At 31.9% G+C, this 20,069-nt stretch overlaps 1 protein-coding gene across 1 annotated transcript in view; it reads right to left on the minus strand.

The window, feature by feature from the left end:
• The window catches only part of LOC126884729 (ATP-dependent RNA helicase vasa-like), a 49,787-nt gene that overhangs the window by 1,402 nt on the left and 28,316 nt on the right, over positions 1–20,069 (minus strand). Inside the window, exons 7-11 of the mRNA XM_050650859.1 lie at positions 15,861–16,082; positions 6,230–6,406; positions 5,981–6,173; positions 2,732–3,022; positions 1,788–1,963 (exon numbers count right to left, since the gene is read on the minus strand). Of these exons, the coding sequence (XP_050506816.1) occupies positions 1,788–1,963; positions 2,732–3,022; positions 5,981–6,173; positions 6,230–6,406; positions 15,861–16,082 (1,059 nt within the window). The remainder of the gene's footprint in view (positions 1–1,787; positions 1,964–2,731; positions 3,023–5,980; positions 6,174–6,229; positions 6,407–15,860; positions 16,083–20,069) is intronic.

Here is a 20,069-nt window from a genome sequence, read left to right on the forward strand (position 1 = left end):
GAATTTCTCCATGTTAAAGTTGCCGGACGTAAATAGTAACAGGAATTTAAAAAATGTCCTTTACGCCAGCTGCATTAAGTGACTTAAATGAAAGTAAACTTAATGAATTCAGATCATTTTGGTATCCAGATCATTTTCCAGACATTATCAGCAAATAAATGTACATTCGTAAAAATATGCTAATCTGTAATTTTATACACTATGATTGAAGTCAGAGTAATATGTACATGTTTGGCAAACTCATAGACAGAAGTTAACCATATTGACAGATGATTACTTACAAATGTTATTGACTTATTTTAATTAAATAAATACTTAACAAACCAAAATACAATATAATATCAAAATATATTTTAAAAGAACTGAGTTTATTTAAGTAAATACGACTGATTATTAAAATTTATAAACTCTAGCGAACCTAACCCAGTTTCACTGTCAAAGTGACAGAAATTGAATCTGTCAGATTATAGTTGAATGTTTTTCTGAAGAATGACATTAGAAGTACAGAAATCGTCAAGTGTGAGTTTAAATTTTCTACTAAATTAATATAACTACGTTGAACAATTGTATCGCCGTCTCACTCTGTCAATTATAAATATGTAACTGCGTATGTCTTGGATAACGTTTTTGCTTTGTAGATAACACTTAATATAATCTATCTCTCTCGTTTGTTATTTATAGAAAAAGGCAGCAAATCCAAAATATGTGCTTGATATGATCGTTCATATTCTGTTTTCTGCCAAAAGTTCAGAGCCGTCTTTCAATTATGAACAATTTAATGCAAAAAGAGCGATTTTTTTTTCGATTTTTGCACCCCATTAAAAAGGTAAATATTCGACAAAATTGCAAAATTTGATTTTTTGTACACTGAAAAAGCTTATGGCAATTTTTAAAAGTTAAATATTCAATTTGTTGCTTCGAAAACTGCAAAGTCGTTATTTGTTAATAATAGCAATATTAAAATTAAACAAGCTGATAATGCAAGAATTATCATAACGAAAACTCTGTTTATTTACGTATTTAAATTCATAATATGGAAAATTTCTATTATGAAAAGTTGTTTAGTATTAAATGCTATGTTTTAATATGCAATTATATCCTAATTTAAATATTGTAAACTATAAAGGTACTCTACTCTCGAGCGAAACTCATATTTTTTGACATACCTCGAATAAAATTGATAAAATTTATATGATGATTGCATCTTAGATTTTAGACCATGCAGATTTTTTATGAAGAATAACTTTTCTTCGTAAAATTAATAATAAAAGAGTTATGAATGAAAATAATATTGGTATCCGTAATTTGAGAAAAATTTTCTATTTTTTTATCTTTAGAAGGACGTACAAGTAACTTCATATTAGAACATAGTTTTTATCCCCTAAAAAGGGGCTGTATCACAAAACGTTTTCGGAATCAATATTCCATCATCAGTGTTATCACAGGTTTACATGCTTTAAACCACCAAAATGTACGGGTAAATTTGTGAATTTTTCCTTGTGATATTTTTAATATTAAAATTAACCCAACTTTGGTATTTCACCCAAAGTTGGGTATTGGGGTACTTAATGAAGCCTAAAAATTTAACATTGATCCATCAATAGGATTAAAAAACTCTTGGTAGGAAAAAGGTAGGTTTTCTTCCTATAAGTTTCCAAAATTAAAAAAGTTGTCAGATACCTGAATTACTAACAAGTCCCGAGCAGGTTCTTTTTTCTCTTGGATCCCTGGAGTTGAATGTTTATAGATATGTCTTAAATTAAAAGTAGATTTTTGTCAAAACTTACCCCACGGATATCAGTTCCTCCAAACGAATTACTGTCATGATACGATGACTGAGAACTCATGTCACCAAACCAGTCTGGAACTTCTTGTCCAGCTTGCTTCAGAATAACAGCTAGAGCAGGTGCCAGAGCAGAATCGCTGGAAGAGTCGAAAAAACTGGTAGCTTTACCCTTATTTCCTATAAATATGATTTAATTAGTTTTACAGTAAAAAAGTAAAATGTTGTTCAAATTCGGTACTTGGCAACCTCAAAATAAAAATTTATATATGAATTTTCAGCCTCGAAAATGCTCGGATTTTCAGATTTTAAATCTGAACCTTTCAACTTTAGAGAAAAATGGCAAAAGACCTTTTTGTTTAAAAAAAGTTTAAATAATTTCTGCCAAAAAAACTTTTGCACCACGCCCTTAAGATTTGTTTAACGAGGACATTTTTTTAACAGGAATGCGCAAAGAAACCGAATCAGATACATTTTTCCCATGGGAGCAGTCTCACAATCTGGACTAGTACCGCCACTTTAGTAAGATTCATCATGGCATGTTGATTCCTGGCAACTTCCCTCCATCTTCTGACCCTTAGAAACTTTAGGTCTTCTTCCACATACGTTTTGCATTGTTGGTTGGGGCAACTTAACTAACTTAGGTGGGATCCCAAAGTCTATCATTTCATTATATAATGCGGTTCTGTCATTCTTGTCATGCATTATAGAACATTATCAGACTGCTTTTAAGTCGATGAAGAGATGGTGTGTATCTATGTTATATTCCAAGGACTTTTTTAGAATCTGCCTATGTGATTGAATTTAATGTATTGAACAACAATATCCCTTGTACAATTTTAAATTATAAGATTATTGGCATTTTTATGGATACACTTTGTATGTATTTAAACTTATTGTTAAAATGTTTTTCTAAAAAAAAAAATTATATAGAAAAATATTACTTACCGACACGCCCTGTTCTTCCGATACGATGAACATATTCATCTTTTGACTTCGGCAAATCAAAGTTGATGACATGCTCTATACCTTCTATATCCAATCCTCTCGCAGCAACACCTGTTGCAACAAGTACATTACAGATCCCTTTCTTGAAATCCCACAAAGCTTGTTCCCTTTCACGCTGTAGACGATCACCGTGGATACTGGTGGATTTCATTCCATTTTCAGATAAGAAACTTCCTAAAAAGTCAGCAGTCCTCTTTTGTTCAACGAAAACAACAGTCCTCTCACCACCATCTGCAAAATAAGAATATTTCTATATACTGCTGCAATATATAGAGTGAACTACTATTTATTTGGCAATATTCATCAGAATTCGTGAACATGCGTCAAATTTAAATACCAAGAGGACAGAGTTTAACGACACATTACGTCCATCAAGTTAGCCGAACAAAGTCAGCAGAACACAGTTATTCTTATGCCATAATTAAGTGTAAATAAAATGCAAATTTAATGTTACAAGAAAAAATGTACTGCTCTTTTTTTTAAAAAGTTATCGAATGTTCTGCTAACTTGATAATCAAGCTAGCAGAACAGTAGTTCAAAAATTGATAAATAGTTTATAATAAATGAATAGCAGAGTATTCTCTGAATTAAATTCAAATTTAATGTTCCAAGAAAAAATTTATTGCTCTATTTTTTAAAAAGTTATCGCATGTTCTGCTAACTTGATTTCAAGCTAGCAGAACAGTAGTTCAGAAATTGATAAAACATTTATAATCGAACACCACGCTCAACTGGGACACGAGTTACCATTAAATTTTAATCCTTAGATTTTTTAAGCACATGGGAAGCTGGTATTTGTATAAAAACATAAATTCTTAATAGTGGTACGGAAATCCTTTTTTTATTGCCCAGTCGGTGTTAGTCATTGTATTTTATTATTATCGAAAACCTTGCAGTAAGAACTTGAGAATTGATAATTGAATTTTGTTGAATTATCAGAAAGGCCACCTTTACACAGTCAATATTATTGAAGCAATATTGACGAATAATAATAGTACAAAAACTTCAATTGTGCAGTGAAGGAGGATGGATCTACATAGAGTTTCTAATCGCATCTGCTTTTGGTAATTATTGGTAAAACTCTTATGGTTTATTAACTTATTGCTTAAATTTATTGTTGGAACATTTCATTTGCATTTAATTCAGAGAATACTCTGGTATTCAATTATAAATGATTTATCCATTTTTGAACTACTGTTCTGCTAGCTTGATATCAAGTTCACAGAACATGCGATAACTTAAAAAAAGAGCAATAAATGCTTTTTTGGCACATTCAATTTGCTGAACAATTTTACTTCTTTAGTAATTCAATTTGCATTTAATTCAGAGAATACTCTGATATTCAATTACAATGATTTATCAATTTTTGAACTATTGTTCTGCTAGCTTGATTATCAAGTTAACAGAACATGCGATAACTTTTTAAAAAAGAGAGCAATAAATTTTTTCTTGGAACATTAAATTTGCATTTAATGCAGAGAATACTCTGGTATTCAATTATAAATGATTTATCAATTTTTGAACTACTGTTCTCTAGCTGTTGATTATCAAGTTAGCAGAATATGTGATAAAAAGAGCAATAAATTTTTTCTTGGAACATTAAATTTGCATTTTAATAACATTTAATTATGGTATAATAAGAACTGTGTTCTGCTGACTTTGTTCTAACTTGATGGACATCGACACGTTGGGACACGTAGATGTGATCTAGCAAAAGTCACCCCAGCAAAAATGACCACAATGTGGAAGGACTGTCAAATTTCAAGAGCGTTAAAGATGAGGTTGATCAACTGCTTAATATTCCCAATACTGACCTACGGATGTAAATCTTGGACTGAGAAATTCGGAAAGAAGAAAGATAGATGCTACTTAAATGTTCTGTTGGAGACGAATGCTACGAACTCCTTGGACTGACCATAGGACAAATAATTCAATTTTAAGAGAACTAAAAGTTAGCCAACAACTCTCCAGTAAAGTCCATCTCCAACAATTAAAATACTTTGGACATCTTATTAGAGCAAACGCAGAAAACATGGAAAGACTCATTATACAAGGAAAGGTGACAGGCTGAAGATCTTCAACAAACAGAAATCTTTGGAGAAGGATAATACACGATATCACATCAACCACTACACTCCCTCCGGGGGGTCAGGATTGGAGAGAGAGAGAGAGAGTTAATACCATAACATCAAATTTTGATTAATTTGTTATCATTGAAAATGAATAATAATTATATATTTTATAAAATAATTTGAAATTAATTTGAAATCTTTAAATAAGCTGGTGTCAAATTTTTGCTTGGCCGCTGAGATACCCAGATTTATCCCCAATTGAATCGTGTGGGACATGATAGGTCAGGCTATTTAATTCAGAGCATACTCTTCAAGTTTTAGGAGCACTGCGGGAAGGGCTAATTAGGGCACGGAACGATGTACCCTAGGAAAACCATCTATCAATAAAACCATCACTGAGATGCATCAATACATTAGTTATTAATTGATTTAGGTACCTACCCTAGTTGTTTATTTTATTAACCTGTATAATTGTACAAAGTGTATTCAAAATATCGAGGGGTTCGAGCGAAAACCCGTTAAATACCAAAATTATGAATTCCGGAATTTTTATTTCTGCTGTGTTAAAAACAAGTCTCCTACCACTGATAAATATTATTTGATATTAACATTTTTAAGCACAATAACTAATAAAAATCAAACACGGTAAAAACCGTTAACTCTTATTTTTAAATAACAGCAAACCGATACTTTACTACCAAAAATACTTTTTTTTAAACATATTTATAATGAGATTCCGCTATAATCATTTATTCTCTTTTTCCTGTGTAAAGTTTCTAATTTTATTAGAAATATTTCTAAAGTTAAAAATTGATAATTAATTTTATCGGAGATGAAGATTACAAATTTGTTAATTTTGACAAAATATATTCATGCGAAAATCATTTTTCCTGCGAAAACCCAATAAAAGATGGCTTAAATCGAAAATTAAATCGGCAAACGAAAAGAAAAAAAGATGGTTAGCCCCGATTTAATATTTCCGATCTCAGCTCCTGTGCCCGCAGAAATAATTTCGTTTGTATATGTGCCATGGACGTGCTTAAGCGTCCATGGCACCAAACCATAGTCATATTTTAATGCGCGTTAAGAAAGAAACATAACTTAATGATTTACTTACTTTCACTCAACATTCCTTTTAGTTTCCTTATTTTCTCCTTGCCTGGAACTTGATAGAAAACTTGTTCAACATCAGTGGAAGCACTACCAACGATGCCAACTGCTACGAAAACGTAGTTAAGCAAAAATTTGCCAGCAAGATGCTGGATTTCTTCGGGGAAAGTAGCGGAAAACATAAGCGTTTGGCGCTCACCCTAAAAAATCAAATATTAATACAATGAAACAATGCCTTACTTACAGGATAACTTACAGTGGCAGGCATGGTGGCGTGTCCCAACATTTGTTCTACGGTTGGTAAGAAACCCATATCTAACATCCTATCAGCTTCATCTAACACAAAATATTGAACACTGGCAAATGAGAGATGTCCTCTAGTGACAAAGTCGTTTAACCTTCCCGGTGTTGCGACCAAAATATGACACCCAGCCTAAAAAGTAGATGACAATAAGAACAAGAAAACAATGGAGCGTGGCAGATGGGTAAGCATAGGTTTCTTATCATACAGTGTGTCTGCACATAACTTAGAACCATATGGGAAACTTTTTATTTATCAATTTTACGAAAAAAAAGTTATTCTTCATAAAGTGCTATACATGGTCTAAAACCTCACGATTCAATCATCAGATATCAAATTTTATCAACAGTATACCAGGTATGTCAAAAAATATTAATTTCGCTCAAGAGGAAAGTACCTGTATATTTCACAATATCGAAAATTGTTATTAAGAAAAGTTATTTGGAATTAAAAATTATAATATGCAATTACGTTCTTCAATTAAAATTTTTTATTGAAATTTTATTTCAAATTACGGATACTCAACATCATTTTTATTATGAAAACTCAGTTATTATTAACTTTACGAAAAAAAGTTATTCTTATAAAAAGGTCTACATAGTCATAGTCTACAACAACTAAGATTATCCTAAAACATAAAATAATCATTATTTAACCAATAAAAACCAAATGTTGTTTACAATGTTTTTATATAATTTTTGACAATAAGGGGTAGTGTACACCCCTAAAAATAATCAACGCCCTTGAGCATGATATAGATATAGAATATGAAGTACAGGGTGAGATGATCCTAATCCCAAATTTTTATGCAAATCGATGCAAGCTAAATTCTTTATATATAGCTCCAACAAGGGTGGTTTTAAGGGTTGATATATTATCATATTATAATAAAGCATAAGACAATCATTATTTAACTAATAAAAACCAATTGTTGACCATATTAAAGTCTAAAATGTTATTTTATAATTTTTTATAATTAGGGGTAGTTTTCACCCTTAAAAAACCATAGGCGTACAAAGACTCAAAATAGAAAATAAACTAAAGGGTGAAATGAGCCTAATCCCAAATTTTTGTACAAATCGATGCTGGACGAAAAAATTGCGAGGTTGTCATTTTTTCAGCTTCATTTTCTGGCCTAAAGTGTTCTAAAAAATTGTTTTAAATGTAAACAAATATTTAATACATGTTTAACACAGTTGAATAAAAGAAAATATTTAAAACGAAACAACCCTGAATAATCCTGCAAAAAAATTATCATTTATTACTCCCTAGTGCGCCCCTATTAATTGATAAAAATATTTACAATTACATAACTGGTAATACTGTCCAACAAATTTTTAAGGGTACTATCCGTTGCAAGATAATTCGGATAGAATTCCAACAAATATGTACTTTTTGTACAATTATCTTGCAACGGACACGATACAAAAAGTACATATTTTGTCGGAATTACATCCGAATTATCTTGCAACAGAGAGTACTCCAGTTGTCGGACACACCAGAGTTTAGAAACCTCTATATTTACGAAACGGCCCCCTTGCGAAAATTTTCCGTATTAGAAAGTTGTCTGACTTGACATAACTGAATAAAAAAAGTGCCCGGAGGTAGGTATAGGTAATCGATTTTGACAAGAGCTATGACCTTGATTATTGCATTCATGAAGATTCTGACCAATAGAAAGCTACAGAAATAAAAATTACAGCGATTATTTCATTCATAGCGATTCTGACCAATAGAAACCTAAAATAATAAAAATTACAGCGATAATTTTTGATAATTGCCCGTCGTCAAGTATTTTACATCAGATGCCCTTCGTTGCTACGCAAAAATACATTCAGGGACATCAACGACAATTAATGTTTTACAACTTGTCACAGAGAACAACAAACAGGTTTAGCAAATATTTAGGCAAAGATATCAATAAAAAATTAGTTAAACTGATTTAAAAAGGCAGTTTTATTCATGAAATAATCTTAACGAATTACTCTCGAGCTAGTAAAAATCATCGATTTGTTTTGCCCTCGTGACACTCTGACAAATTAAAACTGTCAAAATGACACTCGGGATACAAATCGATAATTTTACTACTGATTTTACTCTTGTAATTACTACTGATTATTTTATTCTTCGGAGATTCTGACCAATAGAAAGCTACAGAAATAAAAATTTAAGTGATAATTTTTGATAATATCCCATCGTCAAGTATATTACTTCAGATGCCCTTCCTTGCTACGAAAAAATACATTCAGTGACATTAATGACAATTAATGTTTTAAAAATTATAAAAGTGATGAGTTTCAACCATCAAATATTTATAACAACTGTGTGTTTAATTGTACTGTTCTTACGATGTCAGTTGGACCAGAAGCATTTTTGGGGTCCCGTCAATAATTCTACGAAGAGCATAGAAATAAAGATAAACCATATAAACATTTGCTTGCTTCAAAATTGATCACTCCTTGTATTAGTCCACATGGACGCGGGTGTGGCTTACTACTTTCTAACGTATCTTATTGGGCAATACTGAAGAGTAATTGGTCAAATTGTTCGGAAGTGCTTAGGCTCAAATCATATCTTTATCTGGTCAAAATACCTTCTCATGTTTCAAAGGCGGCAAGCAATATAAACAATAAATAAACAGTGTGGTCGTCATAACTTACAATTATTTTATTTTTATAATACATTTTTTGTCTCATTTCTTTAGTACCTAAAAAATGAATAAGCACATTAAATTGCATTTGTAAGTATTATATACTTTTAATGATCAATTTTAAATTTTATTGTATTGTATTATACTGAAACTGTATTGTTTATACAGGATGTCCCATATATTATGCGAGATTTAATGACGTCAATTTGCTCAGTCCGCTGATTGGATAATGTAATTAATGGAATTTTTCATGTTTCATATTTTTATTTTTTCCATATTTTCCTTTGTATGTGTCCATGTCTAAGAGCCATATATGAGGAGAGGGAGTGTACATTGATTGAAGACTCTTGATTTTAGGTATTGGGGTTATTTTTTTTTCTTTAGAATAAAAGACAGTTTTCCGAGTGATGCCCAGGCCAATCTTATTATTTTTTTTTTATTTCTTCGGTCTGATTTTTTTTATTTAATTTAGTGATTTGTCCTACAATATCTCTTTTACTTGCTTTATTCTTGTTTGTCCCACTGTAATTATTGGTTCTCCTTGTTGATTGGTCATGGCTTTTGTTTTACTGTAAGCGATGTTCAGTCCCATCTTTGTCGATTCACTATCTAGTGCTTCCATCATTCTTGGTAATTCTTCACTATTTTCTGTTTTAATACAATATATATACTTACAAGTCAAAAGTGACATTTGGAAAAATTGTGTAGCTCATGTTCAAGTAAAATAAAAATATTATCTTGCTTTGTCACCAATATTAATGTCTTCTTCTTCTTTTCCTTCTTCTTCTTCTTGTGTAGACATGACTGTCTGTTTTTCAATGTGGCTCCAGTAAGTTGTCATTCCATCGTTTTCGTGGTCTTCCCACTTAGTTTTGGATCCCGCGTATGAAAAAAAAGTTGATTAATAGCAAGCTGAAAATTTTTTAATAGCTTAAGGGTGTGTAGTTGGAGAAACTTTGATATATGGGAACACTGGAATAGGGGAAGTTTTAATTGTGGAACAGGTTAAAAATTTGGAACGGCCAGACCACGAAAACGGCACATGTATTTTGTCCGACAGAACAGACTTAAACTCTCCGAACAGAGATTAAACTCTCATGCAAAAATCAGCCTACTATTTATCACCAAATGGGCGTTTTAATGAGTGGAACATGTAGAATATGTCAAATGACAGGAATTATGACAGCTGATAAATAGCAGTCTGATTGTTGCATGAGAGTTTAATCTCTGTTCGGAGAGCTTAAGTCTGACCGTTCCAAATTTTTAACCACAATTAAAACTGCCCCTGTTACAGTGTTCTCATATATCACAGTTTATCCGACTAGACACCGTTTAAGCTATTAACAAATTTTCAGCTTACTATTAATCAACTTTTTTTTTCATACGCGGGATACAGACCTAACTGATCGTCTTCCTATTGGGGAACCGTCTCTCGCCATCCTTACTACTTTGTTTTTTGTCATTTGGCTCATGTAGTTGTTCCATTATACTCTTCTGCTTTTTACCCAGTTATTGATGTTGTCCACCTTGCATATCTGTCGTATATCTGCACTTCTACCTCTTCCCATATCCCATCGATTTTTCAAAGTATTTTCATCTCTGCTGTTTCTAGCATTCTTTCTGTCCTTTCTGTATCAAGTCGTGTTTCTGCCGCGTATTTATGTCATTATTGGTCTGATAACTGTTGTGTAAATTGCGCCTTTCACTTCTTTTCCAATATTGGTGTGTTAGTTATAAACACGACAAGTGTCGAATCAAGTTCTGAACACACGGACAGTGATATATTTCAACTTGTCAAAAATATGTCCTATGTATAGTATTTTTACTACAAAAGCGATATTACGTAGGTCAAAATTTTTGACGTAAGAGAAGTGTCAAAACATTAGAATGTGAATTTTCATTATTGCCATGTTTATTATAAACATGGATATAATGAAGAGTCACATTCTAATGTTTTGACAGTTCTCTTATGTCAAAAATTTTGACCTACGTAATATCGCTTTTGTAGTAAAAATACTGTACGGTAGTAAAAGTGATCTCTTCATTAGTCATGAATTAGACAATTCGACTGGAAGAGGAATTGTTCGTTTTCATGTATTTTATGTGTATATTCAAAGTGTAGTCTTATTTCTTTAGTTCTCAAATTTATTTATTTATTTATTTATTTACGGGATTACCCCCATTACAACACATACAGTATAAAATCAATCTCTGTAATATCTACTAAACTAGAGTAAAATAAATCTTAATTACATACTTATTAAACAAAAACGAAATATTAATAGTTATCCATTACACATATTACATCTATTACACAAATCAGTTCAAATAAACAAAAAGTACCTGTCAAGCTCTTTTAATCCGATTCTTAAAACCAGCCAAGGAGACACCAAACATTTCCAAGTTATTCTCGTTTATAATTTTTAGTGTTCGCTCAATGGGCGAATGCATACCATAGTTTGTCCGATGAAAAGGTATATAAAACAAATCAACATGTCTGAGACTTCTGGAGGGAACATATAAATTAATAGATTGGAGAAGTTCAGAACAACAAATTAAACCATTTATTAATTTAAACACAAATACCAAATCAGAGTTATCTCGTCGAGTTTTTGATAAATTCATGTTGAGTGTTTTTAAAATATAGGTATAATCATGATTAGTAATGCGTATGTTTAATTTGTATGCACAATATCTCAAAAATTTATTCTGCAATCTCTCCAACGTAGTAGAATGAGCTTGGTATTGTGGAGACCATACAATAGATGCATATTCCACTTTAGAGACAACCAAAGCATAATATACCGTTCTTAAAGCCCCTACAGATAGTCTCACACAGTTGCGAATGATAAAGCCCAAAGATTTTGATGCATTTACTGTTACACTATTTATATGTTGCACAAAACGCAACTGCTCATCAAATGTGACTCCTAAGTCTTTTATTGTTTTAACATAAGACAATTCATTTTCATTAATTGTGTAAGAAGTATCATATTTTTTATTACCTCTATAAAAGCTTATATAACAGCATTTAGCAACATTTAAATGCAAAATATTATTCTCACACCAAATACTCAACCGGTCTAAATCTTCTTGAATTAATGTTACATCAACATTTGAATCTACGGATTTAAATAATTTCAAATCATCTGCAAACATCAGGAAATCGCAATTTCTAAAACACTCTGATATATCGTTCACAAATATATTAAATAACAAAGGTGAACAGTGAGCTCCTTGGGGTACTCATGATGTCACATGAATTATATTTGAATTAAAACAACCTACTCTCACCTGCTGTGTGCGATCTCTTAAAAAGCTATTGAACCATTGTAAGGATTGATGACTGAAGCCAAAAGCATTTAATTTTCCCAATAACATGTTATGATCTACTCTGTCAAATGCCTTGGAGAAGTCAGTATAAATAGTATCCATCTGACTTTTATTCTCCAACGCGTTTAATATTTTTTGTTCAAAGAGTACTAAATTTGTTACCGTTGATTTATTCTGAGAAAATCCATGTTGATTGTGTATTAGACGCTCTTTACAATAAAATTTTAATTGATCGTGCAATAGTCTATCAAAAAGTTTTGGTATAGAGGATTGTTTACAAACGCTTCGATAATTTGTTATGTCTTGTTTATTACCTGATTTAAAAATTGGACAGATATAAGAGTGCAAGGATTAGTTAGTGAATATATACAGTTCTTTAGAAAGTAATCGGGAATACCATCTGGACCACTGCTTAACTTATTGGGTAGGAAATGTTGTTGAAAATATCTTTCACTGATATTGAAAAATTAGGTATAAAAAGATTGTTGTTTCCCTTTACTTCCAAGTTATTAATATTTGATTGTGGCGAATAAACTGTTGAAAAAAATTGACGGAAACAGTTTGCAATCTGTTGTCCGTTTGTTGCTATAGCATTACCATAGTACATACTGTTTGGTAAATCATTTGATGCTCACTTACTGTTTACAAACTGCCAAAAGTACTTAGGATCACTGCATAAATTATGATTTACTTGATTCAGATAAGTGTTATAACATTGACTTGATAGATCCTTACACAATCTCCTAAGTTCTGAAAAAATCACATAATCCTCTTGATTACAGGAAGCTAAATAATTTTTATGAGCAATTTTTTTCTGTACAACTAAATAACGCAAGTTGGCATCAAACCATTTTGGATAACTAGAAGTTTTAAATCTTTTCACCGGTACAAACAATGATAGTGACATATTAAGTATGTTGTAAAATTCTGTTAAAGCATCATCAACATTTGACAAATTCAAATGGTCTTCCCAAGGTATCATTGAAAGATAGTTATTGAGACCTTCATAGTCTGCATTTACAAAATCATGATAAAATTCAGTATATTCTAATGACTTACCTCGATGTTCACACAAACTAATATTGTAAGTGTAACTTATGTGATGATAACTATTTTTAAAAATCGGATCTGAGGCTTTTGCTACTTGTAAATCACAAACATTTGTAAATATTAAGTCTAAAAACACATTTCTTTCATTTGGAATATTAATCATCTGGAAAAAATTCAAGTACCCATAAAACTCAGCTAAGTACAATGCATGTGAACCTTGAGGACAATTCACCAAGACACCTGATTCATTGTTATCCCATGAAGCTTCCGGAAGGTTGAAGTCTCCGAATATATATGTCTTATGATGATTATACCTTTGGGATATATCTTCGACTGATAAACAGTGTTGTTCATATATTTGTTCTACGGATTTTGGTGGAATATATACCCCTCCAATTATAAAATTTTCTTTACCAAATGAGCATAAAAGAAAAAGTTGTTCAATAGATTTGTACAAGGGTTTCAGCACAGTTACCTTAATGTAGTCTTTAACAACAATCAAAATACCTCCTCCTCTTGACTTATAACTATTATCACGATCACATCTAAAAGTTCTATATGAAGGTATTTTAATTTCACTATCTAAAATATCCTCGTGTAACCAACTTTCAACAAATATAAAAATGTCATAATCAGAACATAAAAATATAAAAATGTCATAATCAGAACATAAAATAGAACTAATCAGATCTTGAATTTTTGTACGAAGTCCTCCGACGTTCTGACAATAAACTTGTAATGGGGATGAGATTAGTTTTTTCCTTCTTTCTTGAATGATTCAATTTTTGGTACACCATTTCTGTATTTTATGGCAATGTCTTTTTCGCCTTTATTTTGTCTGTCTTTTAATTCTTTCCAAGCTTTACTGAACATATCCCTTTGCATATTTGTTTGATCACTATTTATTTTGATTGTTGAGTTCTGTAGTCTTTTCTTACTCCTTAAAATGTCCTTAACAACACCATTATTGGAAAAAATAGCTCTAAGTGGACGAGACTTACCACCCGTGTTCTTTCCTACTCGAACAACCTTCACTAAATCCTCCAACGCTTCATCTTTTCCCATTTGTTTCATAATTTCCTCGACTTTGGCTTTGTCTTGTTTTATCCTATCTTCAATATTCTCAGAATTCAATTCGGGAACATTGAATAACATAATATTGTTAGATTTTACAATTCTATCATTTATTTCTATGAACATTTCCTCAAATGGCAAACCTGGCGCATTGGAGTTGCATTTCAGTTCATCAATAGTCTTCCTTAGATCACAAATCTGATTATCCTTTTCGTGTAAGGATTTTTCATTGGCACACTTAAGTTTCTCTACCTCAATCTTTAGATCTTCAACCATAGACTTCAAAATTGGTACTAACAGTAAACCTTGCTCACAATCCTCACAGAAATATTTTAATTTCCTAGTATCTGCTGCCAGTTGAAGACATCTTACTTCTGTAGCTGTTATACTGGCACAATTAATATGTATAGCCCTCTTACATCCATCACACTTGAAAGAAGTCTTATCCTCTGCAGCATCTTTCTTGCATAACAAGCATTTGCCCATATTTGAATATTCAACAAAATGTCAAAAATAAACCCTTTAATAAAGATAGTAAGTCACTTCACTGGTATATGGTAATTACTTATCTATCACTATCAATTTGTCCTAATTGCTTCAAGTTTTTGTTTAAAAAAGAAAAACTAAAGGTACAAACTTTGCATTGCAATTATTGCAATTTACAGACAAACAAATTGTTTTTCCAAAAAAGAAAGATGATCTTCAAATTCCTTGTACTAATTCAGCTTATTTGATATAACTTTAATAATTAATTGTTGATATTTACTTGTAAAACAACAGTTTTTTAGGAGCAATTGCTAATTACATCCATCGAGGTTGATTTCTAATTTTAAACTGCACACTAAAATTAATAAGCATGTTAAATTTCATTTGTATTATGTATTTTTAATTATCTTTGGTGTCAATTTCATAAAGAAATGTGAACAATTAACAACATTATTACTGTTTAACAAATATTGAACCATAATTTAAAAATAAAAGTTTACTCATTAATTTCTATTGCGCCGCCTATGTTTTACAAACGGTGCCGACAATCGGTGTCGAATTTTGTTTTTATACTGGTCCAACTGACATCCTAAGAACAGTACTAATTTGTACTTACATTAAAACTGTCAAAGTGTCACTTGGGAAAAATTTGACTTATGTAACTTTGACTTATTTGTATTATGTAAATTTGACTTATTTTTGACTTATGTAAATACTTTGTATATTGACATCAATAAACTGAATTGAATTGAATTGATAATTTTAGAGCTCTTATGCAATTACTATTGAAAATTTCACGTAAATTGATGTACTAAATCGGTATGATTCATAGTTCTTGTCAAAATACAATACATTCCTCTAATCATTTTTTTGAAAGTGTGGATCCAAGTCCTACAATCCATTGCACCGATCAATGCATTCCGTCCGTAGCCCGTTATCCAGAATGCTATGCTTCCAAAAACATGATATGAATAGTAAAAAAGTACTACTTACCAAAACGTGATTTCTTTGGTAACTAACGCTAGCACCGCCGTACGCAACTACTGCTTTGACAATTGAATTGTGGGCAAATTTCTTTGCTTGTTCAAATATCTGAATTGTCAATTCTCTAGTTGGTGAAACTATTACCACTCTAGGTTGACAGCAGTTACCGTCCATAACAGGTCCCTCTTGACTAGTTAATAACTGGTTTATCATAGGTAAAAGAAAGGCAGCCTGAAATAATGAAAAAGAAACATTAAAACGCAACTTAAAACAATCCATAGCTCCCCTAACACAGGGGCAAATTAAAAATTGGCAACGTGAATAAAGGTCATATAAAATATCTGAGGGTGTTTGTTTAAATAGTAATAATTTAATCAAATTATAACTATTTAAAATAATTGTATTCTTGCCGCTATACTATCACTGTTATATCTATAAATCGGCCCTCTATTGGACAGCTTGGCAGTGTTGTCACATCTAATATGACAGTTTCTTCAAATATAGACGGCCATGAACAATCTCAATTTTCAGTTTTCAAAGAGCCAAAGATAAATGATAAAAAATAGACCGACCATAGATCAGATTTTTACTCTAAGGCAGCTGCTTGAAAAAGTTTGGGAATTCAATAGAACTATCTATAATCTTTTCATAGATTTACGACAAGTGTACGATAGCATTAAAAAGGATTAGATGTGGAATGCAATAGCAGAACTTTCAGTTCCATAAAAAACTTATCCAGCTTGTTAAGATATGCGTAAATGGCTGTGGATACAGAGTACGGATAGGTATGGTCGAAGCGAAGATCATGCATTTTATCAATGAAATTCGATATTTTAAAGATATTCCAGAAGCGGCTACAGATAAAATGTTTTAACAACCTATTAATCATTCAGCATTACCCGACGGATATTAGTACAGTTAAAATAATTAAGGCGATAACCGGACAATAATGATTTAATGAGTGAAATTTAAGGTTTTTTTACTTTAATGACAAAAAGAGCAAGCCCATTAGCAGAACCCAATTAAAAATTGTTTTGCACATCATATCTGAAACATTATCTGGTTGAAAAATCTTATTTTTGTTGGCAAAAAAATATATTAATTTGTTTGGACTAAATTACAGTTGTGTTTATCTTAAAAATGATATGTTACTATCAACATTCATACAGTGTTGGCAAACTGAATTTTGTTATTTTGGGTGTAAATTCTTTCCACGGATCTCTCGAGGGTACAATAACAAACTCTCAGAATCGTTTGAAATAAGCAGTGGCCTGCAACAAGGAGATGCACTGTCACCTCTCCTTTTTAATATAATCCTGGAGAAAGTAGTAAGAACAGCACAAATTAGAACAGAATTACTGGTGCTACTTCGGTATGCGGTCTACGGCAGAGTTTCTAGTTTGGTATGCGGTCTACCGTCTGATATGCGATCTACGGCAGTTTAGCTGATTCGGCATGTGGTCTACGTACAAAAACAAATTAGAGAAACTATTACAAACTTTTTATTTATTATTTATATATTATTTTATTTATTACAAACTATTACAAACTATTACAAACAAATTTATTATATTACTTAAAAGTTAAATAATCTTTGAAAAACTTATTTGTAGGGTCAACTGACAATACATAAACATTTTAAATGGTTTATACATATACATCTCTAACATCGTGCAGAAAAGCGATAAACTTATCTTCTACATTCCTTCGTAGAAACTTCCACGCAACATAATCCAAATGGGACTGCAAAGTACTGACAGGAACACCTCTCATTTTTTTCAAAATCGTAATTTTACCCTCCAACCAGGATCTTTCTATCCCTTGCGTATGTGCTCCTGTTTGTGGGTTGACATAATTTTCCTGGTGGTTAACGTTAAGTGCACGTAGCCTAATTGGCGCAAATTGCCGTATGCTGGCCATTCGTCCGAGTGAATTACTGACCCAGCTTCAACTTCCCTTTGTATGATGGGAACTAGGGTCGCTCTGTCTCTTCGCTCAACATAAAAATATCGGACCTCCTCTTTACTCTTTAATCCGAAGACCCACGGACCGTCAATTCGGCGTCCATGATTCCGATTATTTTCTGCTTCAGCATCGCTGTCTTCTGATTCTGCTGGATGGTCTCCATTTAATATTCGTCCTCTGTTGTATTTCCTTCTGCCCGCAAATCTGGCTTCGTCAATTTGGATTGGGTCTTCTTCCGTACCTCGAAGCTGTCCACGGCGATTCACTGACATCACAGAGGAACAGACTTCTCGACACATGCTGTACCAGTCCCCTATAGCTTCACTTCCTCTCCCCGTTACTTTCATTACTGTGTCAAAATCGAGTTCCAAAATGAACATGAACATCAATTCCAAAATTTGACATAAAGTTAACTTGCAGTTAATTTTTCCATTTAAGTCGGTGAAATGGAAAAAACGGTTGCCATGCCTAACTGATCTTGTGGTCTGGCATCCTCTCCTTGGACAGCGAAGAACTGGTCTATATTCACCACCCCGATCTCGTTTCCGCTTTTCTTCCATTTCTGCCCCACATCGGTGGCACGGCTCAGCGTCTTCAACATTTTGTAATAAACTGTTCGCTCGTAGAGCTACTGCCTCTGCTTCGCTCGAAATGACAGTTTGATAAAACTCTTTTAGCAACATTTTGTTTGCAACTAAATCAATCTTCATTTTGGGGCTCATTTTATACCAAAATAGGTCATTAAAGGTTTTAGTATAAGCACTACGTAATTGACCAATAATGAGTTCGTCATAATTTCCCTAATTTGTTTTTGCATTCCTAATTTAGCAGTAATGAGTTTATTTCAAAGATTATTTACTTTTTAAGTAATATAATGAAATAGTAATGAGTTTGTCATAATTTCCCTAATTTGTTTTTGCATTCCTAATTAAGTAGTAATGACTTTATTTCAAAGATTATTTAACTTTTAAGTAATATAATAAAATAGTAATGTTTGTAATAGTTTCTCTAATTTGTTTTTGTACGTAGACCGCATGCGGAATCAGCTAAATTGCCATAGACCACATATTAGACGGTAGACCGCATACCGAAGTGGCACCGAATTACTGACAGTAAATGGACCAAAATTACTACTACCATTGTTTATATTTGGTCAGCCCAATAGGAAAATTTATTATGATTCAAATTGAGAGTCACCACACGTCCCCACAATTTCTGTCATGGTCGCAACGCCAAAATGCATAGACACCAAGTTGGATACGATCCTATTCATAACACCCCAACTCGCATACATATTAAGAAAAATAAATATAGAAGAGTAGGTATATTTAGAAATTGAATTAATGATCTCATGCTATTATAAATTATATTTATACAGGGTGTCCAGAAACTCTACCGACAAACGAAGACAGGAGATTCCTCTGATAATTTAAATACAATTTAACCCAATTCACCTAGTCCGAAAATGCTTCCTAATGGAGCTAGAGCTCTTTGAAGATGGCGTCATGTAATTAGTTCTTCTTAAATACCTCCAGAATGCTTCTATTTAGAAAAACGAAAATTGGTATGCATATTTAGTTTCCAGAAATGAATCGATTCCATCCATTGTAAGTTTATAGTACCTGTCATAGGCGTCCGTTTTGGGTAGGGCAATGGTTATTTTATCGCCTAACTTTTTTGTCTTTAATTTTTAGGCTTCTTTGACTCTAAATTATTAAATTGTGAGGTATTCTAGTACTAAAAGGTACTCTTATTTTAAGTCGATAGGATACACGGTTTTCTAGAAAAATCAATTTGAAAATTTATTGTTCTTTGAATTCCAAAAAAAAAAAGATTAAAAAAAACTATTTAGAAAGATGAAAACTTTTATATTTATTTATATTTTCATGGATTTCATTAATGGCGAATTTCTAGTACCGGTCATAGGCGTCCGTTTTGGGTAGGTTAAAAGTTATTTTATAGCATAACTATATTGCCTTTAAAAATATTTTTGACACTAGATTATTCAATTATGAGATATTCGAGTACTAAAAGTTACTTTTGGTTTAAGTTGGTAAAATATCGTTTTTTTTTTATTTTTTTCGATTTTTTTTTCAAATTGCCATAATAAAAACTTTTAAATCGATTTTTCTAGAAAACGGTGTGTCCTACCGACTTAAAGTAAGAGTACCTTTTAGTACTAGAATACCTCACAATTTAATAATCCAGTATCAAAAATGCTTAAAAGTTGAAGACAAAAAAGTTATGCGATAA

The sequence above is a fragment of the Diabrotica virgifera genome, chromosome 5 (genome assembly GCF_917563875.1).
Source record: "Diabrotica virgifera virgifera chromosome 5, PGI_DIABVI_V3a".
Lineage (NCBI taxonomy): Eukaryota > Metazoa > Arthropoda > Insecta > Coleoptera > Chrysomelidae > Diabrotica > Diabrotica virgifera.